At 38.4% G+C, this 27,256-nt stretch overlaps 1 protein-coding gene across 3 annotated transcripts in view; it reads left to right on the plus strand.

Moving 5' to 3' along the window:
* Positions 1–370: 370 nt before the first annotated feature.
* The window catches only part of AQP9 (aquaporin 9), a 47,109-nt gene continuing 20,223 nt past the window's right edge, over positions 371–27,256 (plus strand). For 2 of the 3 annotated variants that reach the window (XM_004452884.3, XM_004452885.4), the window contains exon 1: positions 371–879. In XM_004452884.3, the coding sequence (XP_004452941.1) occupies positions 769–879 (111 nt within the window). In that variant the 5' untranslated portion in view covers positions 371–768. The remainder of the gene's footprint in view (positions 880–27,256) is intronic. The other variant, XM_058294266.2, reaches the window with a different exon arrangement.

A 27,256-nucleotide genomic window follows, 5' to 3' on the forward strand; every position in this document is an offset into this window, starting at 1 on the left:
AGAGCCAAAGGGGTAGTTGCCATCCTGTACTACAGACTTGTAATGTGATGCTTGCAATGGTCTCACTGTGTTAATTTTCCATCTCTAAAATGGATGCAATGGTTCTTTTCAACCTCAGGGTGGTGGTGTGTGAAGTCACCAAATGATGTTAGAAGAAAAGGAGAGAGAATAATCTTGTAGAACAACAAATTTATATTCCCTGTCATATTCTCCAGTGCGCATGAAAACTCCTTCAGAAAAAATGTTTACCTGGATGTGTATTTAACTGATGTGACAATTCTAAACTACACCCCCAACCACCCACTTCAGAATAGGAAAAAAAAAAAATCAGCAGCCTGCAATTGTGTAACATGTAAATCTCTTCTGGACTGGGGCCCATCTCTGTGGTTTGGCAATACAACCAGCACAACCAACCTCTCTTTTCTCATCTCTAAAGAAGAAGAAGAAAAAAAAAAAAAACAGAAAAAGTACCCAGAGAATAAAGGTAATGATTAATCTATCAGGCATAAGAAGGATCATTTGGAGGATTTCAGGTTCTAACTTGCTAATTCAAACAAACAGCAGCCAACAGGGGATGACAGTTTTACCAGAAGAGGATTAAGTCACAGCCTCTAATTGGAACAGCATTTATATCGTCAAAGAAGCTCCCTAGACGTTTCCAGGTGTCTGTGAGTGGTTGTCAAAATATCCATTTTCATGTGCAAGTGAAAAGGAAGGACCAGAACAAGTAGGTTTGGTGGAGAGAGTGGTCTTTGGAGAAGCCCCAAAATGCAGCCTGAAAAGGGACAGAAGGGGAACAGCTTCAAGCAGAAACTGGTCTTAAAGAGCAGCTTAGCTAAAGAAACACTCTCCGAATTCTTGGGCACATTTATTATGATCGTAAGTATTTTCTAAATTCTGACCAAATAATGCCTCCCTATTTGCCTAAGCTGGTGGTAGAGAATTTTGTTTTGTTTTTAAATTTAGTTATTAGATTAATTTCTTTCGGGAAACAACAGGTTATTTCTAGACTTTTTGACTTTCAGTGGCCCCAATATTGCATTTTCATTAATTCATTTCATAAAGCTTGATGGAGGTGGGAAACGGGGGAGTGAAGCATTTTCTTGATTTCAAGAATTTGCTCAGACTCTAAAATGGCTGTTGTGATATAAAAAGTTAGTTGTTTGAATTTTTTTCTCATTGATTAATTGATTTATACGCTACTGGCTTCCCACATGCATTTGTGGCAACTCAGTCATCTGAAATAAGTATTGGCAGTCAATAAAACGTATGGCAAGAAAACAGCCCAGTACTACAAGTGCTTGGCAAAGATTGAGTTGTCCAGCTCCTGATTTTGTATCCCTTTTTCCTCTGTTTAACTCAAGCTAATCTCCAAAGATCTTTTTATTTTTTAAAAGATTTTTAATTTTTAATTTATTTCTCTCCCCTTCCCCCTCAACCTCCCTTGCTCCGGTTGTCTGCTCTTTGTGTCCATTCGCTGTGTGTTCTTCAAGAAACTTCTAGATATAAATGAAGGGCTAATTCTAAGAACCTCTTGAGGATTTTGTCCAGAGATTTGTTCCGCTTTTAACAGATTAGAACATTTTCTTAACTGGTGTGGGCTCTAGGCCTTCATCCTGCCGCGTGTTCTACTGTTGCCTGGATCCTGAATGTTTAGTTGGAGTCAGACTATTTGTGAAGAAAATGTATGGCAATGCTTGATTTCAACTTTCTTCTTAAAAAAAAACCTACTCAAAGATCCCCTACTCCAGGTATCAATAATTTAAGTTTTCTTAAGTTTATAGAGAATTGCCTAAAAACTTTGTACATAAAAAGTTCTTTGCTTTGGGTGAATACATAATAATTGGGAAGAAAGTGCAATAAGCCTAGAATGTGTCAGCTAAGACAAGATTGAGACACGAATGTGAACTCAGAAAATTGAACTAGTATAAAATGAAGAGTCATAAATTTTCTGTTCTCTAAGAGCTTCTTTTTTTCCTGATTCACTCAAGTATTTTCAAGGAGTTATGGAAATTTCGTACACTCCTATCCTTCTTTTGTCCATAAGCCCTTGCTGTTCTGACCAGAGTTTAGCTGGGGGGACTTAGAAGGGAAAGAGAGAAAGTAAGAGCCAATGATTCTTCTGATGCCATTCACTGCTTACTGGAAAATCATCCTCAGCAAGGCAGAGACCCTTGGATCATGTTACTGGACATTCTGGTCCCAGAAAGGAGAGCAGTTGCCACTACAGACTGATTTCAGCCACATAATGATCTGCAGTACAGAAAAGTGAAGCAAATTCAGATAGGGTTCTTAGTACTCTACAGAAAACAAAGAGGAAGAAGTGAAAAAAACATCCTTTTCGCAACCTAAAAAGTTAAAAACCTCTTTATTTCTCAACGACAATGTGTTTCGTAACCTTAGCCCTCTGGAGTTGGGAGGACGAAAGTTGCTTTCAGCCATTCACTATTCTACTCGTGGACTAGTAACTTGTTTTGCCCCTTAGCATTCAAGGTGGGAGCTAAAGAAATGATATTTTAATACTATAAGCTAAAAAATTAAACTTAGTATCTTCTGGCTAATGCCAGTCATTTTCTGAAATACTGTACATTTGTTTTCTAAAGTGAACTCTGATTAAATTTTTAATTGTGACTGTAACCTTAGATTTTGTTCAAGCCTATGGAGATGCATAAATGAGAATTTTCTGCACAAACGTAATTTTTTAATCTAAATAAAAATGGTCCATAGTAATTTTTTTCTGCTTTATCAGAAAAATGTCCATTTTTTTTTCTTGCTTTTTCCCTTAAAAATACTTGCATGTTGATAAAGCTGGGAGGAATGAGGCATTAAAAAGATGGCAGAGGGTATGTAGGCTCCATCAGTCCTTCAAATCGTGAAGTTGGTTTCTCCCCTAGGCCCAGGGGCTATAGTGCCATTTTTCTCCTTCCTCTCAAAAACTGCTCTTAGGAAGAGTATCTCACACTCACTCAACACCATAGTGTAAATGACTGATAAAGCCTATCTGGTAATACTAAGGAAAGAGAAATACAGGAAAAATTCTTCGTAAAAGTATAACTAACAGAATAAAAACATTAACAAGTCATAAGCCAAAGAACTAGCTCTGATTGGCCTTTTAGATGTCGGATGTCAGGCCTTTTCAACTTTGCTGGTGTCTGGAAGAATGTTTGCAATGGTCTTCCCTATCACAGAGAAGAGGTTTATAAGCCTTGAACTGCCTTGAACAAGGGCAGGGAGCATGTATTGAGCACCCACCGTGTGTTAGGGTCTTTAGAGACATTTGTTTAATCCTTACAATAGCTGCATTAGGAAGGCTTTATTATACCAATAAACAGTAGGAGACATGAAGGCTCAGGGAGATGAAGTGCCTGGCCAAAGCCTGGAAAGCATAGAATTGGGACTCTCTCTCTCCACACTCATTGCTGGAATCCCTTTGACAATGTTCTTGATAGATGATGAATGATGAATCAAAACTTCAACATCTCCATAGTTTGGAGCCATGGGTTACCTTTTATTAATTTACCTGTGGCTATAGTGGTCTACCTGGTGGGTTCTCGGATGAGGCCGGCCAATGAGTTGTATGCTGAAGCAAGTGTCTGCTTTCCCGGATCTCTAGTCATTTCTCACAGGAACTACAGTCCCTCTTCACTATTCCAGGTACCCTCTTCTGTCTTCAGACTTTCCAGAATTCTTGGATACAGTGCTCATCTTACTGAAGATGCAAAGGTGTGAATAGCCCAGAAAGCTGCCATATTTCCTCCTGAAGTAGAATAGCCTCTGTCTAGGGGTGGTTTTATGAATAGGTTAATGTCTACTTAGAGAAGACAAAACTCACCCAGTCAAGTTTCCACATTAGCAATCCCCCTCTTGGCATCACTAAGAATGAAAAATGCAAATACTTCTGCTAAAAGTAAATCTTCTTGATCTGTGCCTTCAAAGGTGAACTAGAGAGGGCAGGGGCCTGAGACACAGGATATGGAGGGTTAAGGGAGTGGGCAGTGCAGGAGGGAGGGAGGAAGGAAGTGGCAGTATGTGAGAAATTTCAGACACCATGTTTTACATGTCTCCTCCTGAGTTCCTTCATGTCCAAACTGCTCTCCCTGCCAGAGTCACAGAGTTCATCCCTGAGTTCTGGGCAGGTTCTCAGATGTCCTGGCTACAGAAAGTCTAAGGCTTTAAAACTGCTGTTACAAAGTATCCTCAAATCTTAGAATAGGTCAATTATATATCAGAGCTTTTGAAACAAAAGAATATGCTGGCACCCTTTAGAGTAAAATAAGCCAGGTTAGAGGAGACATCCACTATGTAGGGCATAATTTAGTGCAATTTTTGTTTATTTCATTATTTGGAATCCCAAGTACTGGTATATACAACTGTGAGAGAGGGTGGGGCCGGTCTCATTAACCCTTTTTACTGATGGAGAAGCCGAAGCACAGGTGACACACCTCTGTCTCCTCCGAATCAGCACAGAGCCCAGCTGCCCTCCCTCATGTCCACACTAGCCTTGGGCTTTCATTTCGCATTTCCTCCAGGGAGCTCAGAGTGTTTTCTCATCTAGATTCTTGTTTATATTTATATCCTCCCTGGGAGATAGAGAGAAGGTAATCAACTCCATTTTGCCAGGTGGGAAATGAATCAGGTGTAACATAATTTTGAGGCCCACCCGATATCACCCAGCCTAGGAATGCAAGCTGACATTTTGACTCTGATCGTTCCTAATGTGCCATCATTTGGTGAGAATTAACTCCTTTCACACGAAAGCCCAAGAGGACTTTACTAATTTACTAGCCTAAAATGCATGACAGTAGAGGTGTCAAAAAGCTGATTAAGGGACAAGATCCTATATAGGACAGACATGATCATGGCCGTTATAGAAGATCAGCTAGCATGGTGTCTTTGGACCTCTCCACCACCTATAAACACCTTCGAAGGTCTTTTAATACCAGAGTTCTGAGGTTGTTTAGCCATACCTTCACAGCTCTAAAGAACACGGCTACCATCTGGTCCTGTGCATCCCACTGTGTTTTTCACTAGTACTTACTGGTTCTCTTTGAGACCACCTTTTTGGCAAATGACCATCAGGAAGTGGACCTCAAGAGACTCCATAACCTCTCTCTCTTGCTTTCGGACTCGACAGTGCTCCACCCTTTTTCTGTTCCTTTCTGCTTTGTTCTAGCTTTTTCCATTACAAAGCCGACCCCTTATCTCTAAGCCTGGGATGTCCAGGACTGGGAGTCACATGGACCCAGAGCTGTCAGTATGCCAACAGGTGGTAGATGGTAAATCTCTGGTCTTACCAATGTCCTGGGTGATTCTGGCCACTGATGGCTTGTCCTTTTGGAGCCAAGGAGGGATTCGCTCTCTTTGGGCCTTCACAGCTTGGCTTGGGGTAAAAGTGGTCTCCGTTGTCTGATCTCTGCCTCTTTCAGATGAGGGAACAGAGGCTTGCCCATGGTCTCACAGAATTCCATAAATGTTCTTTCCACCGCAGCAGGAAGTCAGAGAGAACTTCCCATCAATCCTATCTGCTTCTTGTTATTTACTTATGGTTTATGCTAAGTTCTCAGTCCTTCATAGCTTTGTACTCTGTATTAGGGTGTTCTATCACTTTAAGAAAGTTGAAGGCTAAAAATCAGAGCCTGTGGAAGAGCTAAACACTGAGGGTTTTGCACCTGAGTATGTAAAGAGGCCTGAAGCGGGAGGTGACACTTGATTCTCTCCCTTCAAATACTGTGATAAAGACCAGAGTGGGTGAAGGGGGTTAACATTTATTGAACATACCTCGGACACCAGATGCTCTTTAATCCTTAAAAAAATCTCACGAGGGAAAGGAATTATTCTCATTTTACAGGTGAGGAAATGAAGGCTTAGCACAGTTAAGCGAATTGCCCACAAGCAAGTGTGTGGTGGAGCTGGGATTAAAATCAAATCTCTTGGGCTTCTCTTCACTGTGCTGAAGTTATCATTCTCATGCATTCGTTTGAACTTTTACTACTGTCGAAGCTAATAATACATGTTATTGTTTTGCATGTTTTTGAAATTTATGTACACAGCATCATAGCTTACTTACCTTCTACAACTAGAGTTTTCTCCTCAAAGACACGTTTTTGAGATTTATTTTGGGGCATATAGATGTGGATAATTCATTTTAACAATCATGTAATGTTGATGGTTTGTGTATTCATTTCCTGCATGAACAGTTATATTCATGATTACTAGTGCTGCTGCAATGGACATCTTTGTACATGTGTTCAAGAGTTTATCTTGACTATTTACCAAGCAGTGGGTTTGATGGTCCTAGGTATGTACATCTTCAACTTCATGTATATTATCAAATTCTTCTTCAAAGTGGTTTTAAACTTATGTTCCTAGCAGCAACAAACAACTTCCCCCTTTCCCACATACTGACCATTGGTATTAACCAACTTTTATATTTTTGCCCATTTGATGGATAGGAAATAGAATTTCACTGCAGTTGTAATATGCTTTTCCTTAATTACTAATGAAGCTGATCAACTTTCATATGTTTAATGAAATTTGATTTCCTCTTCTGTAAATTGCCTTTTCATACCCTTTGCCCACTTTGCTTTTGATGTATTGCTTTTTCTTATTAGTTGTAGGATACTGGTGTTTATTTAATCTAGACATTAGAGGTATTTTGTGATTTCTTATTAAGGTGTAATGATTTGCCTTTCATATTTAGGTCTTTAAATCACTAGAATTTGTTTTGGTGTGTGACGTGAAGTACGAGTCTATTATCTCTGTTCAGAGAACAGCCAATTGTCCCTCTACCAGTCTATATTATCTCTATTGATGGTGATATACCAGTTCTCATATGTATGTGGTTTCATGTCTTGACTTTGTTCAGTTCCATTTGTCTATTTACCCAAACCTGCACCAATCTCATATGTTTTTGTTAAAATCACTTTCTAAACAATTTTCCTTAACTAATATTTTTCTTCCTTATTATTTTTCTTCAATATTGTCTTGATGATTTTTTGCCCTAGATTCTTTCCCATCAGTTCATCAAGTTCCACAAATACCCTGTAGAGATTTTGAGCAGAATATCATTGGATTTATAAATTATTTTAGGCAGAACTGGCATCTTCAGAATACTGAATCTTCCCATCCATGAATGTGGAATAGATCTTCATTCCATAGGTCGGCTTTTAATATTGCTTACTGAAGTCTTATAATTTATGTTCTATAACTCATATATATCTTTTAAAATATATGTTTCCAGACACCTTTTAGTTATTATGACTATTGTAAACGGTATTTTTAAAAAATATTTCCTAACTGGCTATTATTAGGGTTTAAGAACAATATTGGTTTTTGCATGTTAATTTTATATTCAGAAAATTTGCTAAACTCTTTGATTAATTCAAGCAAGTTCGTAAGTTATCTTGGATAGTTTTTATTGATCTGCACTGTCTAATATGATAGATAGTAGTCATGTATGGTTACATAAATTATAAATTAAGCTTAAATTAAAAGTTCAGTTCCTCAGTCACACTAGTCACATTTCAAGTCCTTTGTAACCACATGTGACTAGTGACTACCATATTGGACAGCACAGATATAGAACATTTTCCTCATTGCACAATGTTCTATTGGATTACCACTGAGATAGGCACACATTTTTTCCTGAGACTAATTAGGGCATTTCTTTTGTTCCTTTCTAATACTTAACTCTTAAATTTCTTCTTATTTTCTTGTTATTCTGGTTCAAATCTCTGGCACAATGTCAATAGAAGCTATAATTGTGAATATTCTTATTTTATTCCCAACCTGCTTCTTTAAAGTATAATAGTTCCTACAGATTTTTTGGGAGATAGTCTTATTTATGTAAAGTAATTATTGTCTATTTCCCATTTACTAAAGCTTTGACTAGGAATGATAGCTGAATTTTTTTCAAATATCTTTATCTATTGAGATGAGCATATCAGTTTTTCTTTTTATCTTTTGATACAGTCACTTACACTGTTGTATTTTTTAGTATTAAATCATTCTTACATTATCATGCAACATTGTGTTTGCAATGTTTTATTTAGGATTTGGCCTATAATTTATTTTTCTTATGTCATCCTTTTCTAGTTTTATCGTAAAGAAAAAATTAGAAATGAGTTTTATGAAAAGAGTTGGACTCTTCCTCTTTTTCTATTTTCTGGAGCACTTTTGTATAAAATGGGGATTACCTATTTATCGAAGATTACTTGTGGTGAGAGAGTCCTAGAGAGAGAAGATATCTCTAAAGTTTATAGGTCAATTCAGATTTTCTATTCTTGATTCAGTTTAACAACTTACGTTTTTCCTAGAAAATTGTATTTCATCTGCATTTTCAAATGTAGTTTTTCAAAATTATTAATGCATTCAAAATTAATACTTTGAAAATAATATCTTAAAATGATTTTATAGTATTTGCTTATGGTTTTTTATTTTATTTTTTTTTAATTTTCCCTTTATTTTTAAAGAAGCTTTAGATTCCATAAATGATACATCAAAAATATAAGGGAATTTTCATATATCCCACCACCATCCCCTCCCATGCTTTTCCCCATTAACAACATCTTTCATTAATGTGGTACATTTGTTAAAATTGATGAACAAATGGTGAAGCATTGCTACTAACTATGGTCAATAGTTTACTTTATAGTTTATAATTTGCACTGCACATTTTTATAGTTTTGACAAAATGTATAATGACCGCCACCCTTCATTGCAATGTCAGGCAGAACAATTCCAATGTCCCAAAAAAGCCCTGTGTTAACACTTATTCTTACCTTGTCCTCCCCTCAGAACCTCTGGTGACCATTGCCTTTATATCAATGGTACAAGATCTTCCATTGCTAGAATAATAATGGCTACTTTAGTCCATAGTTGCATCCTGTCCGCCCCACCCCCCCTTATGTTTGTTCATTCCTCATTCTTGAGGATTTTAGGATGGTGATGTCCACTCTGTTTCTGATTGAGAGGGGACTTAGATCCCATGGGGCAAATGGCTGCAACTATTTTGCTTGCAGTTGTAAATACTCTCTGTTTTTTTGGGATGGGTGCTGTCTGTCATCATCTTTTTGCTAGTTGTCCTGGGCAAGTTCAATGAACTGGAAAGTAGTTGTTGCATCTCCTGCTGAGATTCAAGACTCAACCAGCATATGAAAAGCCCAAAGATTTGTCTCTAGAACATTTATTTAATGAGTATAGTGCTAATCATAGATTCAAATAAAGGAGCAGAAGAGTCATATATAGGGAAATTTATAATGATTCTAACTCTGCTACACTGGGGAACATATATATTCCAAACTAAGGCCCACTGACATGGTGCCAAATTCCTGAGATTGTCTGCTCTGCCTATAGTGTCTAGATGTCTCTAGAGGCTTATGGCTTTTTAAATCTCTACTGAACCTGTGATGGTGTACTCTTTTAAAATTATTATTATTTTCCACTTCAGTAATTCCTTCTTTAATCTTTCTTATATCCTTATTTCCTCATTGAGTTTATCTGGTTTTCTTTATCTAACATACTGTGTTGGTGCTTTTCAAAATTATATGCATCTAAGGCTTTTCCTTTTTCTTTCAAGCACTGTTTGAGATGTTTCCTGCAAGTTTCAATGGGTAATGCTTTGGCTGATTTCCCCCCCTTTAATCCCTACAATCTCTAGAAATGTGCTTTAAAGTTTGTTTTTAATATTGATTTGGAGACTAGTTATCTTTTAAATTTCTAACTGCATTATGATCAGAAAAAAGGGTCTAAATCTTGTCAGTCCTCGATTATTTACTATGACAAGTCTAATATATGGTAAATTTTTGTAGCTGTTCCCTTGTGCTTGAAAACATTATGTATTCCTTAATTATGGGGTATAACTTTCTTTATATAACCATTAATTCATTTGCTGATTTTGTGCAAATTTTCTGTATCCTTATTAATTTGTATCTAGCTGATAAATTTCTGAGAGTTATGTAAAACTTTTCTTCTATGGGTGTGCATGTATCACATTAAGCATGCATTTTTGTTAATTTTTGCTTCATCTCTTGAGGCTATGTTGTTAGCTATGCATAAGTTCATTATTATATATTCTTGGTGAATTGTTCCTTTTGACATTTTTCATTTTTTATTTTTCTTTATTTTTTTAATATCACATTAAAAAAAATATGAGGTCCCCATATATCCCCCACCCCCGTCACCCCACTCCTCCCATAACAACAACCTCCTCCATCATCATGGGACATTCATTGCACCTGGTGAATACATCTCTGAGCACCGCTGCACCTCATGGTCAATGGTCCACATTACAGTTTACACTCTCCCCCAGTCCACCCAGTGGGCTGTAGGAGGATATACAGTGTCCAGTAACTGTATCTGCAGTACTACCCAGGACAACTCCAGGTCCTGAAAATGCCCCCACGTCATATCTTTTCTTCCCACTCCCTACCCTCAGCAGCTACCATGGCCACTTTCTCCATGCCAATGCTACATTTTCTTCGATTACTAATCACAGTAGTTCATTGAATAGAATATCAGTAAGTCTACTCTAATCCATACTCTATTCTTCCATCCTGTGGACCAGGGAGTGGTTATGTCCACTCCACATCTGTATTGAAGGGGGCCTTCGATTCCACATGGATGATGGATGCAATTCTCCTGCTTTCAGTTGTAGGCACTCTTGGCTCCCTGGTGTGGTGGTTGATCTTCTTTACCTCCATGTTAGCTGAGTGGGATAAGTCCAATAAACCAGAGTGTAGGAGTTGCTAGTCTGTTGAGGCTCAGGGCTTGGGTATCACATGGACAGTCCAGAGATTCAGGTCCCCTGGGTATACACTAAACCCCAGCACCAACCACAGGTCCGGTAAAAGTAACAGGAGAGGCTTGTGAACAAAGATCACATCTGAGTCCAGCTCCATCAGACTTAGGAACACAAACTCCAAAGTAGGGCCAACTGACATGACACTGAACTCCATCTGCCATGACCATACAACCTGTGGGTCTCTGTAGCCCTCAGAAGAACCAATACCTGAGATTGTATCTGCTTTAGCTGTCTCTGGGACTCTGCTGAAGTGTGCATAAGGGCAACCCCTCTGATGACCTCTCGGCTCTTTTTTTGGAGACTCATAGCCATATAAACTCATTTGTCCTTTCCATTTCCCCCTTTTATTCAAGGCCAAAAAGCATTTTTAACTCCTGATATTATATGTAGGCTGAGATATTCTGCTGGTCTGAGTTGACCCTTTTATTCAAGGTCATTTTCTAGTTACATTATCAGCTAGTACTTGGTAGTAATCCCTCAGCGCCAGGGAGGCTCATCCCTGGGAGTCATGTCCCATGCTGGAGGGAAGGCAATGCATTTACATGCTGAGTTTGGCTTTGAGACTGGCCACATTTGTGCAATGTGGAGGCTCTCAGGAGGTAACTCTTAGGCACCCTGCAGCTCTAGGCCTAGTTCTTATTTCAGGCACTCAGGCTCACAAGCATAGTAATTAGTATCAAAGGTTCATTGCTGGACCATCCTTCTTTTTTGGTCTTTGCCATTGCACTTGGGGGATTGTTCCTGTTCCGTTGGGAAATGTGATAGAGCTCCCTGGCTAGGAACTAGCACTCCCTCACTTGTCGTTTTTAACTGTAACCACTGTGAAAATATCCAAACATTTTTATGTACCCTGTATATATGCCCTGGAGAACTCCCTCCCAACCATGTGCCCCCTATCAATAACATCCCACACCAGTTAACCCTAAAAATGGCTTTCCCTTAAAATTTATTTTATCTGATGTTAACTTTGCTACTCCAGCTTTTCTTTTGGTTAGTTCTTTTCCTTTACCTCATTTTCCCCGAATTATTTCAAACTTTCTGAGCTTTTATGTCTTAGGTGTGTCTCTTGTAAACAATTTATAATTGATGTTTTAAAATCAAGTCTGAAATCTGTTTTTTAGTGGATGAGCTTAATTTTCTTATATTTATTATATTACAAATAAATCTGGGTTTATTCTACCATTTTAGAAATACATTTTCTACAATAGGTTTTTTTTTTGTTTTTTTTCCTCCTTGCTTGACTTCAGTTGATCAACTTTTCATTATTCCTTGCATTGCTCCTCTATGTGCTCTTTCTCTTCTCTAAATATTTTCCCTTAAATTTTAGAAAAATACATTGAGTTAATGAAGTTTAATGTAAATCATCTTTTCTCTCCCCCTTAACAACGGAAAGACTTTCTAAAATCTTAATTTCAATAAACCCCTCCATCTTACTTGTATTGTTGTCTAATATTTAAATTCCATTCTTCATTAGCCATCATTATTATTTAATAAAATTTTAAATTGTGAATACTTATTTAAATTTACTATTGTTTACAAGTTTATTTACTAATTATTACAGCATACATTCATTTCTTTCTTTTAAGGGCAATCTTCTTTGTGAAGTATTTCCTTTAGAATTTTTCAGGAAGGGTGTATAAGGGATAAACTTTTCAGTCTTTGTTTGCCTGAATCTGTCTTTATTTCATTGTTAATGTTGAATGATAAATTAGTTGAGCATAAAATTTTAGGTTGATCATTGTTTTGGCTTTACATTTTGCAGGTATCATCCCAATGTCTCTATTGTTCTTTTGACAAACCTGTTGTCAGTCTAATTTTTGTCCTTAATAATCTGCATTTCTCCTGATTACTATTAAGATTCTCTCTTTGTTTTTTATTCTGAAGTTTCGTTATAATATAACTAGAGGTGAACTTATTTTTATTTGTAGTGCTCAAGATTCATTGTTCATCTTAAATTTAAGGATTTGTGATTTTTATCAATTCTGGAAAATTCTCAGCTTTATCACCTTGCCTCTCCCTGGTCTATTTTCTCCATTTAGAATCTCTATTATATTATATTTTTATATATACTTGACCCTTTCAAATATTCTTCCATGTCTCTTAATAATTCTTTCATTTCTATCTCTTACCATCTCCATTCTGAATTCTGTGCAGTGTTTTCTTTTAAATTAAAGAAGTTGTGAATATACAGAACAATCGTGTGTAACATACAGGATTCCCCACCTCCCCACCACCAATACCTTTCATTGTTGTGAAACTTTTGTCACAAATGATAAAAAGACCTCATCACAATATTACTGCTAACAATAGTCCATAGCTTATATTTGGTGTATTTTTCTCATAAACCACCCTATTATTAACACCATGTATTAGTATTATATATTTTTTACAGTTCATGAGATAATGTTCTCATGATGATAGCCACAGTCCATTGTCCACCATGAGGTTCACTGTGTTATATAGGCCCATACCTTGTACAATCTATCCAAAGTATACATTCAGTGGCTCCTAATTTCATCACAGTTATGCTTTTATCACCTCAATTTTAGAACATTTTCATTATTCCAAAAGGAAAAATCTCTTACCTCTTTATATCCCTCTATAGTTGACCTTTAGCACTGATATAGTACCTTTTTTGCCATTGATGCAAAAATATTACGATATTACTGTTAACTATAGTCTGTAAGTTACATTAGTTGTATGTGTAGTTGTTTTGAATCTTATCTTCCAAGTCACTAATTCCCTGTTTAGTTTTAACTAGTCTTCTTTTTAAGACATTCATTGAGTATTTAATTTCATTAATAAGTTTTCATTTCTAGAAGTTTTTGTTTGGTTCTTTTGCTTAATTGGTTTTCTTTTTCTTTTCTTACATCATTGGTTTCTTTTATTGCTTTAACTCACAAAGCCTAATATATTTATAGTATTTCAATGATTTTTTTAAAATTTAGAATTCTGTGGAAGATAACCATCCTCCTTGTTCTATGAACTGAGTCTCACTCATGAAGGATCATTTCTTTATGTGTTTCGTAAATTTATATTATAAATTCTTCAGGGAGGATTATTTTTCCTTGTGGTAATTTCACATAGCCTGAGCAGTGGAATTGTTCTTCAAGAGCAGGTTTACTTTTGATTCTTCTGGGTTTATCAGGCATATAACCAATGGAAATTATTATGAAGTAGAAGACTTAAAAAAAGAAGATTGATGAACATAGGTGCCTTTTTGAAGTGCACTGTCCCCAAAAAGCAGTTATCTGCTCTCATACTCCCAAAGTAGGATGCATGACCATGAATGACTAAGAGATTCCATGCTTCTGCCAAATGATGCTGATTCTGTTCAAGTCCTTAGACCTTGAGTCAGTGTCAGCTGGTGTAGAGTTTTCCTCAGAACTTCCCCTTATCTATCAGTGAACATGAAAAGCCAGACTAGCCTGGGAAATTTCACAGTTCCAAAGACCTTGGGAGAAAAGTCTGTTCTGGGTCACTGATCTAAGGGCTAGTGACTCTTGGGGCCAAATTTCATCTGCCAAACAGAATTCAACTTTTACTCCTTCTGCTTTAATTGTGACCCAGAAATATTGCTGTTTCTGCTGACTTTCAAAGGGGAAGTATTTTTGCTTTCCACTTTCTAGCAGTGAGTTTGGTTAGTTTATCTTCAGAGTGACAAAGCCCACTGCAACTTACTCTCATTACTTGAAAAGAAAGAAAAGAGAACATGTGAATAAGAGCAGAAGTTGTCTCCTCTTTACAAATCAGTTGTGCAAATAAGATACAGCATAGAGTGAATGAACTGTGAGGGAGAGAAGTCTCATATAACAGAGCTAACAAGCAGCAGGACCGACAAAAATGCTAAAACAACCCTGCAGTGAGGGCTATTCCAGAAATCTAGGGTCACCAAATTTCATATCTGGGGTGAGATTGTTAAGGTTACTGAACCAGAAAAAGCAAAGCAGATGTTTTAGGAGAAACTATGCTGGCAAAATGTACTCTGCTACCTCTTGATAGGCTGACTAATCATGCTAAGACACAGACCTGGGATGGCCAATCAAGACCATAAGTGACCTGAGGTCACCAAAGCCTGGAATCAGCCCATATGCCTTAGACTCTATCTGAAGTTCAGATGTTCTTACCAGAAACCTCCCAAAAAACCTATGTGTCTATTGACAGGCAATTGGTTAAAGAAAGGGGTTGCATCATGCAGTGGAATCCTGTGTAAGCCATTAAAGATAATGAGGCCAGTCTTTAGAAGCTGATATGAAATGTCTCTCTAAGCTATCGAAATGAAAAAACAGGCAGTGAACAGTATGTACAAAATATTCCCGTTTGTATAAACACACACACATATATACATCATATTTTTTAAAGAAAATACAAGGAACATATTGATATTAGTGGAAAATAGAATTTGGAGTTTGGAGTCTGTGGTGGGAAGAAGACAAATTCATCATACTTCATTTTATTCCCTTATGTATTTAAAGCTGCATGTGTTAAGGTGCATCTTCTTCAACCCCTTGCTCCGCACAGTGAAGTTTGGCCACTCCATGTGTTTTAGGGAGTTGCTCAAAATGTGTGCTAAAGAACACTACTAATTTCATTAGCTGCTATAAGAATTAAGTAAGTGAAAATATTAATGAGAAACACTGGGTTAAATTAGGTTAGTCTTTTTGACTATAGAAATTATCAGTCTTTAACGTTCATATTAAATCTCTAAGAGGAGACTAGAATATACAGCTCTTCCAGACTTACTTGACTACAAAACCTCTCTTTTGAGGCTCTCGTGGGATTGATGATACTTTGGAAGATGCAGACCCTGGAATGAACCTAAGAAACAAATCAGACCCCAGGACTCCTCCAGTTTCAGGGATCTTCCAGATTGAGAGAGACCCTAGGTGTACTTGAAATTGTTAAGTCATTCTAAATAGAGGGAGAATTGATGTCAGCAGCCTGCCATCAACACTCACCACATACGTACTCATAGTTCGCCCAATATGAACACACGTGACTTAATAAATGAATGCCTAATTTGTTTCTGTCTGGATCCTGAGATGATGATCAAGTTCTTGTCCTGGCCAACATTGTTTGGGATGACTTGAGGGATGAAATGGCTGGTGTCACTCAGCAAAGAAGAGCATTGTGGGATTTTTTCCCAGCTTAATAGAAATAATGGAATTTAATCATCTTTCATTTCTGGGGCTTGAGTTTGTTCCTGGCACTCTTAGAGCGTCAACTTGGAGAGCTCTGAGGTTGGCTATTTGCCCATTCACCTGGTTCCCAAATCTCAGATTTCTCTTTTTATGAGCCTGCCCTAACATCATCACTTTTCAAGTACAGCTGGTTCTGGAGGGGTAATTGCTCTCATCCTGCTATTCTCTCAGGCTACATGCCACCAAGTACTTTATTTCTAACCAGAATGTCTAGGTTTCAGTCTTGGTTCTTTGTGACAATTTTTGTTATGACTGAGAAAGTTTTATTAGGTTGATTTTTGGGTTGTAAAACTAACTGACTAGAAAGCCATGCGTAAATATGCATCCTGTCCTAATAAAGGGAACAAATAGACCCATAGGAGGAGCGTAGGTTTGAGCATCAGAGAACCTGGCTCCAGATTGGATTCTGCCACTTTCTACCTATCTGGTTTTTGTCAAGTCACTCAGTTTTTCTGCGCATCATCTTTTAAATATGGTTTAAGTATTGGGATTGAATAGGTGAGGACGTCTATGTGAGAATGTCTGGCCCATATGTTGGGGAATGAATTATGTCTCCCACAAAAGTCATTGTTCAGCTCCCAACCCTTGGTTCTGTGGGTGTGAAACCATGTGTAAACAGGGCTTTTGAAAATGTTTATTTTTTAAGGTGTGCTCAAACAGAATGAGAGTGGGCCTTAATCCAATATGGTTGAAGTCCTTTATAATCAGAGTAAATTGGACACAGAAGGAGAAGCCAGGGGAGAGCAGCCAGAAGCTGGAAGTCAATGAAACACTAACGAGAAAGGAGAACATACCACCATGGGCATTGCCACATGATGGAAAAACCAGGGAACCCCAAGGATTGTTAGTAACTAGCCTCAGAATGTCACAGACTTCAGCGAGAAAGCATCACCTTGTTGATGCCTCAGTTTGGGACTTTTCCTAGCCTTAGAACCGTGGGCCAGTAAATTTCTGTCATTTAAGTCAACCCAATGTATGGCATTTGTTTTAAAGCCAGGAAACTAATACAGTTTTTGGTGCCAGAAAGAAAGGTGCTGCTATGACATGACAAATACCTAAAAATGTAGAAATGACTCTGGGATTAGGTAACGAGTAGAAGCTGGAAGAATTGTGAAGGATCAAAAATAAGTAAGCATGCAATTGCCAAAAGGTGGAAGCAATCAAGTGTCCATCATCTGATAAAAGGATAAATGAAATATGGTTTATCCATACAATAAAGTATTATTCGGCCATAAAAAGGAATGGAGTTCTCATACATGTGACAACATCAGTGAACCTTGAAGATATCATGTTGAATGAAATAAGCCAGAAACAAAATAGAGTCAGAATTTAGAATATAAGTTATCAGGGCCAGGGTGGGGGGAGGGAATAGGGAGTTAAATCTTAAATTGTACAGAGTTTCTATTTAGGTTGATTGTAAAGTTTTGGTAATGGGTGGTGGTGATGGTAGCACAACATTATGACTGTAATTAACAGCACTGAATTATATATGTGAAAGTGGTTAAAAGGGGAAATTTTAGGTTGTACATATGTTACTAAAATAAGCATTTAAAAATACGTAGGAAAAAATAAGTGAGAGCTGTCTTAGAGAATACATAATTCATCATAAACAGCATATTGGTAGAATTACGGATGCTAAAGTACTTCTGGCAAGGCCTTACCAGGAAATGATGACTATATTATTGGAAATTGGAAGAAAGGCTATCCTCGTTATAAAGTGGCAGAGAACTCAGTGAAATTGAGTTATGATTTTGAATAGAAGGCAGAACTTGAAATTAATAAACTTGGATATTTAGCTGAAGAGATTTCTACACCAAATGTGGAAGATGCACCCAGTTTCTCCTTGTAGTGTATAGTGAAATGAGAGAGAAAAGTGTTAAACTCAGGATTGAATTGTTAAGCACAAGAAAACCAGCAATTAATAATTTGGAAAACTCTCAGCCCATCCAGATAGGGTGATCTGAAACGAAGGCCAGGAGCATCTGCATCAGGGACCTCCCTGAACTTCCAGGAAGTGAGTCTCCAGAGAGCAGGCTTCCACCTGAGGGTTTAACTTAACAACTCTTTTTGCTAAAGAGGTTGTGCCTGAACATGGATCCAGTCAAACATCTCAGAGGAAGTCAGGATTGGAAACACAGTTATCCCAGGAAGGATCTGTGGAAAGTTCTATTGTTCCTGATGGCTTGTTCCTGGAACTGAATGCAAAGCCAACAAGATTTTTGCAAAATTTGTTTTAACAGAAGTAATGCATAAAAAGGACAGAGAAGGGACAAATTGAAGGAAGAATGACTTCAAGGGCAGAACCATGGAAGCAAAGGTTTGTACCAAACAGAGCTTCTTGGCCAAGAGAGTGGGCCTACCCACCCACCTGTGTGGAAGGTGTCGTTCTGTCACTGTGCTTGGAGGGGGCTGACCATCTGCCCTGGCTCTTGGAGGGGCCAGGCCTTGTACCCTGTTGTTCAGGGAAACCTTTAGGTCTAGTAGAGTTTTCCCTGGTGATTTTGCACTTGTTTAAGACCCGTGACCCCTGTTTTCCTTCCAATTTCTCCCTTCTGGAATGGGAATGTTTATTCTATGCCTGCTGCACCATTGTGTATTGGAAGCTGAAAAATTGTTTTCTAGATTTCACAGGTCCATCAGATAAAGAAATTTTGCTGTAGGGTGAACCACGCCTATAACTTGTTTTAGTGAGACCTTGCATTTAGCATGTTCTCACACGAATGTATTTCGCATGTGGGAAGAAAGTGTTTTTTGCAAGTCCAGATGGCAGACTGTTGGGGATTGAATCTCATGTCTCCCACAAAAGGTCCTGTGTGTGTGAACCCGTTTGTAAATAGTGGTCTTTTGAAGATATTAATTAAGGTGTGTTCAAACTGAATGAGGGTGGGCCTTAATCCAATATGGTTGAAGTCCCTGTAAGCAAAATAAATTGGACACAGAAAAAGAAGCCAGGGAGAGCATCCAGAAGTTAATAGTGACCAGAACCTAGAAGAGAAAAGAAAAGATGCCCCATATGCATTGCCATGTCAAAGATTGCTGACAGCTAGCCTCAGAATGCCTCTGTCTTCAGGGAGAAAGCATTACACTTCAGATTCCTCAATTTTGGACTTCTTCCAGCCTCAAGACTGTGAACCAATACATTCCCATTGTGTAAGCCAGTCTACAGCATAGTATTTGTTTTAGTAGCTGGGAAACTAATGCACATGGTAATCACACATGCTGCAAATATTTGCTCATTTTCCAACACATGAGTCAAAATTATGTGCCGTCAAACCTTGATTCTATCACTTAACTACCTGTAAGAATATAAGAAATTCTCTTCACCTTTCAAAGCTTCAGTTTCCTTATTTGTAAATTGAAGATAATAAGAGGACCTGACTCATGGGGTTATAGTAGAGACTAATGGGCTAATGTGTGGAATGTGTTTAGCTCATAAAAAGCACAACATAGAAAGCACTCAATAAATATTAGTTGTTGTTACTATTATTGTGAAATGTTCAAATGAGTATAATAACATAAACTGGATAGTTAGGAAAAGAAAAATGTTTACAGGAGGAGGGCAGCCTATGGCAAGCCCCAAGGTGACTCCCTTCTCAAGAATGGGGACTATGTTTTTTGGTTTCTCTATCACCACCACCTTAGACAAAGTTTTGCCCATATCTGGACCATCATTTGATGATAGCCACAGAGCCTTCCTCTAGGAATCTAGGGAGCTATGCCGCATCTCAGCCGCAGTAAGTTTTCACCAAGCTACTTGTGGGGTCCAGAAATCATTGGCACCAAAAACTAAATGGGTTTCTTCTCTCAGAATATAAGACTAGCATCAAAGCCCTAAACCATATACAGACCAGGTAGATAATATATATGAGGGAAGTGGGAAAATTGGGGTTAGGTTTGAAGTGGCCTGTGTATGCCCTGTCTAGGGCATCTACCGTTCAGATGCTTTCCATTGCAGTCAAGCAGGAACAGAGTGAGGTTTTACTAAGTTTTCAAGTTTTTCAAGAGTAATCAGAAATCTAGAGTATTATGTGCCATTTTTCTATTTTTAAATACTGGCAACAATTTCCAAAATTTAAAAAAAATTGCCATATGGGCCAAACAAAACACATCTATGGGTCAACTCCATTCATAGGCTACCTTCAACCATGGGCCACCAGTTCATGCTTCTGTTTTAAGGTTGGCCTTAACCACATTTTTCAAAGACTAAATATTCTTACCAGAAAAGGGCAAATGGAAAGATCTTGAAGATCTAATCCTTCTATTTTGTAACATCTGTTTACAGGAGGCTGGCTATTGAAAATCTAATTTCTGTATGTGCAAAAATGTGGTCCTTCTCTTTTCCATTCTACTCCTGGCAAGATTGATTGAGGCAATAATGGGCAAACCATTTTTATTTTAGGCAATGTCAGAAGAGAGGTTTTGATCAAGTTCCCCATTAAACAAATTTACTATAACGTAGTATAACTTCAGGTATTAAAATATTTCAGATTTAATAGTATTATGTTCTCAAAGAACTAATCAAGTGATTAGATTATTTATTTGGGGGAAATTTAAATGTTAAAATTTAGATAATGAAGCTGGATTTTGAAACTCCTTTCTCCATTTTAAAACACACTTTCTCCAGGCATAAATGCTTAAGTTAGTCAATGATAATGTGTTTATATCTTGTTAAAAAACTGTGTTGCATTTCATCCATCCTTTCCTTGTGATTCTTACCACTTCTGGACTGGCATTACAGTTGGGTATCCTATCACTCCCACTGGTCTGCAAGTCTGTGTCTGATTTTTTGTATCCCTGCTACCAGCAGGCACTATGGTTGGCACTTAGATTTTTGAAGATATATACATATGGATGTATGAGTGAATCATTGAGTGAATGGCAATTCCCAGTTGGAGGTGCTTACCGACTTAGGGATCTTAATTTCCCATGATGTGATTTTTTGAAAGAGACCTATCTGGACAAACTTGCTTGGCTCTGGGGGATTGGAGCAGTTTAGCGTAGATGAAAGAACATGAGCTTTGTACTCAAATGTCAAGTGTGGCGTCAAGAAGATCTTTTCACTAGCTGTATGCTCTCAGGAAAATTACTTAATTTCTTTCTTGGTTTTATTATATAAAAACAGGAGAATTTTCCTCCCCATCAGCTTATTATGGGGATTACATAGGAAACAAATCAATGTATTTAAAATACAAAAACTGCCACAAGCATATCTTTTAATGTTAACTTCTGTTTTATGAACATTTCCATCATTTAATGACAAAATATCTACTTGAAGGTATTTTTAATTTAGAAACTATTCCTCACCTATTTCCATGAACTAAGTCAATATACAAGTTCACAGAGTCATAAACAATTTGGGTTGCATTGTTGCTGCAAATACATAGGCAAAATGTGCCCTGAACTGGGACAAGATTAAAGGAGCATATTACCTTCTTAGAAAAGGGGTTTTTTTTTGTTTGTTTGTTTGTTTTTTAAGATCAATAACTAATAAACACTGGGCAGGTGAAATTTGGAGGTTTAGGGCATTTTAGAGGGCTACCCGTGTTATTCTTTGGCTCTGGTTCAGGGAAAAGGGAAGATTGGAGTAGAGAATTGTTTGGTCCCTTGGGTCTTTTTGTTTTGTTTTGTTTTGTTTGTCCTTTAGGTCTTGGTATTGAGAATAGAAATGAATGTTAAATAAGTCTCCCAAAGGCTGGTCAGTGACACAAGAAATCTATGTGGCCTGTGGGTGTGATTAATCAGCATGGAAAGATGAGTCTAGGCATCATCTCAGTGTCCCCACCCAGTTTGCCCACTTCTCAATATTGAGAAAATTTGGGCAGTATTAGGGGTAAGTGAGTGTGCCTTCTGATTGTAAGTGTAAAATCAGGAGACACTGTGAGGTTAGGGGATAGCAAGAAGGGACAAAAGGGAAATGGATTTAACTCTGTTTAGGTTTTGTTTTCCTCTGGTGAGCATTTGGTCAGCTAGTGAAAGTCACTTATGTAAGAATTGCTGGGAGTCAGGCAAACAGAAATCAAGAGAATAGGTTCAGCATATATTTTTAAAAGTGGGATGTAATCACCAACATATAGTGATGATTTCTGAAAAGAGAGGGAAATGGAGGTGAAAAAGATTTTCTCTAGGTCGCTGGGAAACTTTGGTGGGAAAGACATGTGTTAGGTATTTTCTGAATCAGACACATTTGTTGTCACCAGAAAAGCTACATATCAAGAGACAAAGACCAGGAAACACAAGAAGACTCCCAAATTAGCTTTAGCCTCTGTCCTTTCTCCTTGGACTGATGTATCTGACTTAACCATGCAACCCTTCATACTGGATAAATTGGTCACAGACAACTGCTGCCTGGAGTCTCCAAGTCTTTCACCCTCCCCACATATCCCTTTACTTCCAATGTGCAAATAGACTAGTGCCCCCATCCCACATCCCATAGAAATCCCAGTGACTTCCCTGAGTATTTCCTTGAATTCTTGGGGTCATTGTTTGCTTCTGATTACCTCTTGCTCCAGCCAATATGTAATTGTTAAGAGCACAGGCCTCTGCCCAAGGCAGACCTTGGATTAGAGCTCTCTCTATCGTGTTACAGTTATGTAACATTGAGCAAGTTGGTTGAACTTTCTGAGCCTCAATTTTCTCATCCATAAAATTGAGATCATAATATTCCCAGGGTGATTATAACTTAATAATGGGATAATGATGAAGTAATATGGGTAAGCATTTAACATAGAATCCTTATTCATACTACCCTAAAAGAAATCTCTAAAGATAGTGAACATGCAACTGTTATTATGAAGTCCATAACAATGTTTCCCAAGTTCATTTGTTTGTTTTTAAAAAGTAAGACCTTCTTTCTTTATTTTTTAATTGCATTTTTTGAAGCTACATAGATCACAAAAAATGTTACATTAAAAAAATACAAGAGGTTCCTATACATCCCCCACCCCCCTCTCCCCACTCCTCCCACATCAACAACCTCTTTGATCATTGTGGCACATTCATTGCATTTAGTGAATACATTTTGGAGCACTGCTGCACCACGTGGACAATAGTTTAAATTGTAGTTTACACTCTCCCAGTACATTCAGTGGGTTATGGCAGGATATGTAATGTCCAGCATCTGTCCCTGAAATATCATTTAGGGTGACTCTAAGTCCTGAAAATGCCCTCACATCATATCTCTTCTTCCCTCTCCTTGCCCTCAGCAACTACCATAGCCACTTTCTCCACATCAATGCTACTATTTCTTCCATTACTAGTCACAATAGTTCCATAGTAGACTATCAGTAAGTCCACTCTAATCCATATTTTATTCCTCCATCTGTGGACCCTGGGATGGTGATGTCCACTCCACCTCTAAATCGAGAGGGGGCTTAGACTCCACATGAATGATGGATGCAATTCTCCTTCTTGCTGTTGTAGGCACTCTTGGTTCCCTGGTGTGGTGATTGACCATCTTCACCTCCCTATTAGCTTACCTGGGTAAGTCCAATGAACCAGAGAGTAGGAGTTGCAACTCTGCTGAGGCTCAGGGCCCAGCTGGCACATAGTCCAGAGATTCAAGTCTCCTAAGTATACATCAACCCTAGCACCAACCACAGGTTCAATAAAAGTGACAGAAGAGGCATGTGTAGAAAGGTCACATTTGAGTCCAACTCTATCACACTCAGGAACACAAATTCCAAAGTGGGGCCCACTGACATGGCACTGAACTCCAGAGCCATCTGCCATGACCATAGAACCTGTGGGTCTCCATAGCCCTCAGGAGAACCAATATCTGGGGTTGTATCTACTTTGGTTGTCTCTGGGGTCCTGCTGAGGTGTGCATAAGCATGACCCCTCTGATGACCTCCCAACTCTTTTTTGAAGACTTTTAGCCATGTAAACTCATTTGTCTTTGCCATTTCCTCCTTCTATTCAAGGTCAAAAAGCAGTTTTTAACACATGATCCTACATGTAGGCTGAGATATTCTGCTGGTCTGAGTTGACCATTTATTCAAGGTCTTTTTCTAGCTGGTGCTTGGTAGTATTCCCTCAGTACTAGGGAGGCTCATCCCCAGGAGCCATGTCCCATGCTGGGGGGAAGGTAATGCATTTACATGCTGAGTTTGGCTTAGAGAGTGGCCACATTTGAGCAACATGGAGGCTCTCAGGAGGTAATTCATAGGCACCCTGCAGCTCTAGGCCTAGTTCATATTTCAGGTACACGGGCTCATAAGCATAGTCATCAGGATCAAGGGCTTATTGTTGCACCATTCTTCTTTGTTGGTCTTTGTCATTCCACTTGGGGGATTGTTCCTGTTCCATTGGGGAATGTGATAGAGCTCCCCTGGCTAGGAACTCAGCACTCCTTCAGTTAAGACCTTCTTTTAATGACAACTTTTTTTCCCAGCAACCCTATCTGATAGTAACATTTTTTTAGTTTCCATTAATTCTTAAAGTAATGAACCACAAAAGGATACTGCGAGTTGATCTGTACCTTCTTACTGATCATAACATCTACACACATTTCAAAATTGTGGTAAATATAGTAAGATGCAAGACACGGTTTTTCCACCTGTGGACAATATTTGATACACACAGGGAATCACAAACTGCTTGCAATGATTGCATGCACTTGCAAACATTTTTCTCAAGAATTCCTAACCTTCATTAACTACTGCTTTTCTGAAAGGGCACAGTGTTTACATACTTACTGATTAAATATTTATTATTTATTATGCATTGTGTATTATGCATTATGCATTGTTAGGAACACCCTAGTTTACACTTTAAAGGAAGCAATATGTGCAAGAAACATGATAGCAATCAAATGCTATAAAATCTGTGGACTTATTATCCCCTCTACCCATTCTCAACTCCCTCAGAGCAGTGGGGTGGTGACCTAATTCTCCCCAACCAATGGAGAATGCACTCCACCCTCTCTGTAGTCTGGGATGGCCAAACTCTCCCTAAACAATGATCTAGAAGACCCACCCTCTTCAAATGCCAGAGAAAACTCACCCTATCATACACATGGGGGAGGGGGATGTCCCTTTCTTGGGTTGAGGAGATGTCTTAATTCCAGACTTCAGCTTCCCTGGTTTTCCTCATTTTTCCTTCAATTTCTCCCCTCCCTGTCCCTTTTAGTCCAGGCTGACAGTGGTTTTGTTCATACGGATTGCACAAAAAGCTTGTTGGTTTAGCATGCAGGAAACAGGGTACAAGCCATCAGACAGTAAGTTCTTCCCAGATAACTCTATTTCCAATTCTGATTTACAAGTTCTAAGTTTAGTTAAGTCTTCACATGGGCCACTATCCTCTGGGGGCTTGTTTCCAGAAACTTGGAATTTCCAAAATAAGTCTCTGGTTTCCTTGTGCCCAGCAATTCAGTTCTCATTTATCTCTTTCATCTTGCATTTTGCTGTAAGCTGCAAGAAGAAGCAAGGCCACATTTTCCACATTTATTTTGGAAATCTTCTAAGCTAAATGTCTAAGCTTGTCATTTTCAAATTCTGCCTTCCATCTAACATCAAGAGTCAATTTTGCCAAACTCTCTGCCACTTTAAAACAAGGATTGCTTTCTTTCCAGCCATCATTTCTTTCTAAGACCTCATCAAAAGTAAATTTAGGGGGAAGCAGACATGGCTCAACTGATAGAGCATCTGTCTACCATATGGAGGGTCTGGGGCTCGATCCCCAGGGTCTCCTGACCCATGTGGTAAGCTGGCCCATGCACAGTGCTGCCACATGCAAGGAGTGCCATGCCACACAGGGGTGCCCCATGCACAAGGTGTGTGCCCTGCAAGGAGAGCCATCCCACATGAAAAAAGTGCAGCCCACCCAGGAGTGGTGCTGCACACACAGAGAGCTGACACAGCAAGATGACACAACAAAAAAGAGACGCAGTTTCCCAGTGCCACCTGATAATGCAAGTGAACATAGAAGAACACACAGTGAATGGACACAGAGAGCAGACAATGGGGGGAAAGGGGAGAGAAATAAATTTTAAAAATCTTTTTAAAAAAAGTAAATTTAGGGTCCATATTCCTATCAATAGTCTCTTCAAAACAATCTAGACCTTTTCTATCAAGCATTTTTGGTTCCAGCATTTTTGGTAATTACTGGTGCAAAGTACCAGAAATGTGTTGGCTTTTATAAAGGGTATTTATTTGGGATAGAAGTTTCCCATTCCAAGGCTGAGAAAAATTCAACTCAAGGCACCATAAGAGGTGCTTTCTCACCCAAGTCAGCTATCATATGTTGAAGCAAGATTATAGACAGTTTCTGATTTCTGCCTTTCCCTCCAAGCTTCCTCTCTCAGGTTCACCTGTTTTGTTTTTTTCCCAATTTCAGCTACAAGCTGGCATAGGACTTTTCTCTTAGGGCTTCTCTCCTTGCAGCTCAGCTGTGGGCAAAACTGGAGTCTTTTTTCTCACATGGCAGAATCAAACATGGCAGCTCCGTTTTCCTATATCTGTCTGTCTCTGTGTCTCCCTGTATACTATACCCAGCAAAAGGTCAGAGAGTCAAAATGAATCATGCCCCATGGGTGTAATCCAGTCAAATGATCTCACACCCATAGGAATGGATTAGTTTAAAACATAATCTTTTGATTTTTAGGATTCACAAAATTCAAGCTGTCACAGGTGATTTGGGATGATGACATGCAAAAAGGCTTGGTGAAGCTTTTGAGAGAATATGAGTGACAGTGAGAGACAAGTGAGTTTGAGGACACTTTGAAAGACACAATGAAGACTAGATCTAGGTGTAAGTACACCTAGCCTTTACTACTCCCACCGCTCAGTATGGTTTTGTAATTTTTCCAACTGTTCTTGAGAAGGCAGCTAGATTGAACTGGTGTTGGATCCTAGCAAGAAGCTTGGAGAGACTTGGAAGTTCTATAGATTATCTGTAGACAAGGAGTAGGTATAACAATCAGGAAACAGCAGAGTCAAGGTACAGAATACAACAAATGTTTTCTACATAATGAAATCAAGATCAGGTACTTGGCAAACAATTAAGTACTAATTACATAGTACAGACAGTACAATTGAATTTCAGAGAAGTCAAGTTCAGAGAAGAGAGGTAAGATTTGGTGAGAAGAAAAGAATGGGTGAGGGATATAGGAAAGCTTTCCACATAGGGAGCACAGAAGAAAATGAGACAGGAATGGATATGATAATTGGATCTTTCTTTGTCTAAGAAGTAAAAAGGTATGGAAGTTCTTAAAAGTTAGAGCAAGTAACCATGCTGGAAGTTTTATCTGTAACACCAT

The sequence above is a fragment of the Dasypus novemcinctus genome, chromosome 3 (assembly GCF_030445035.2).
Source record: "Dasypus novemcinctus isolate mDasNov1 chromosome 3, mDasNov1.1.hap2, whole genome shotgun sequence".
In the NCBI taxonomy this organism is placed as follows: domain Eukaryota; kingdom Metazoa; phylum Chordata; class Mammalia; order Cingulata; family Dasypodidae; genus Dasypus; species Dasypus novemcinctus.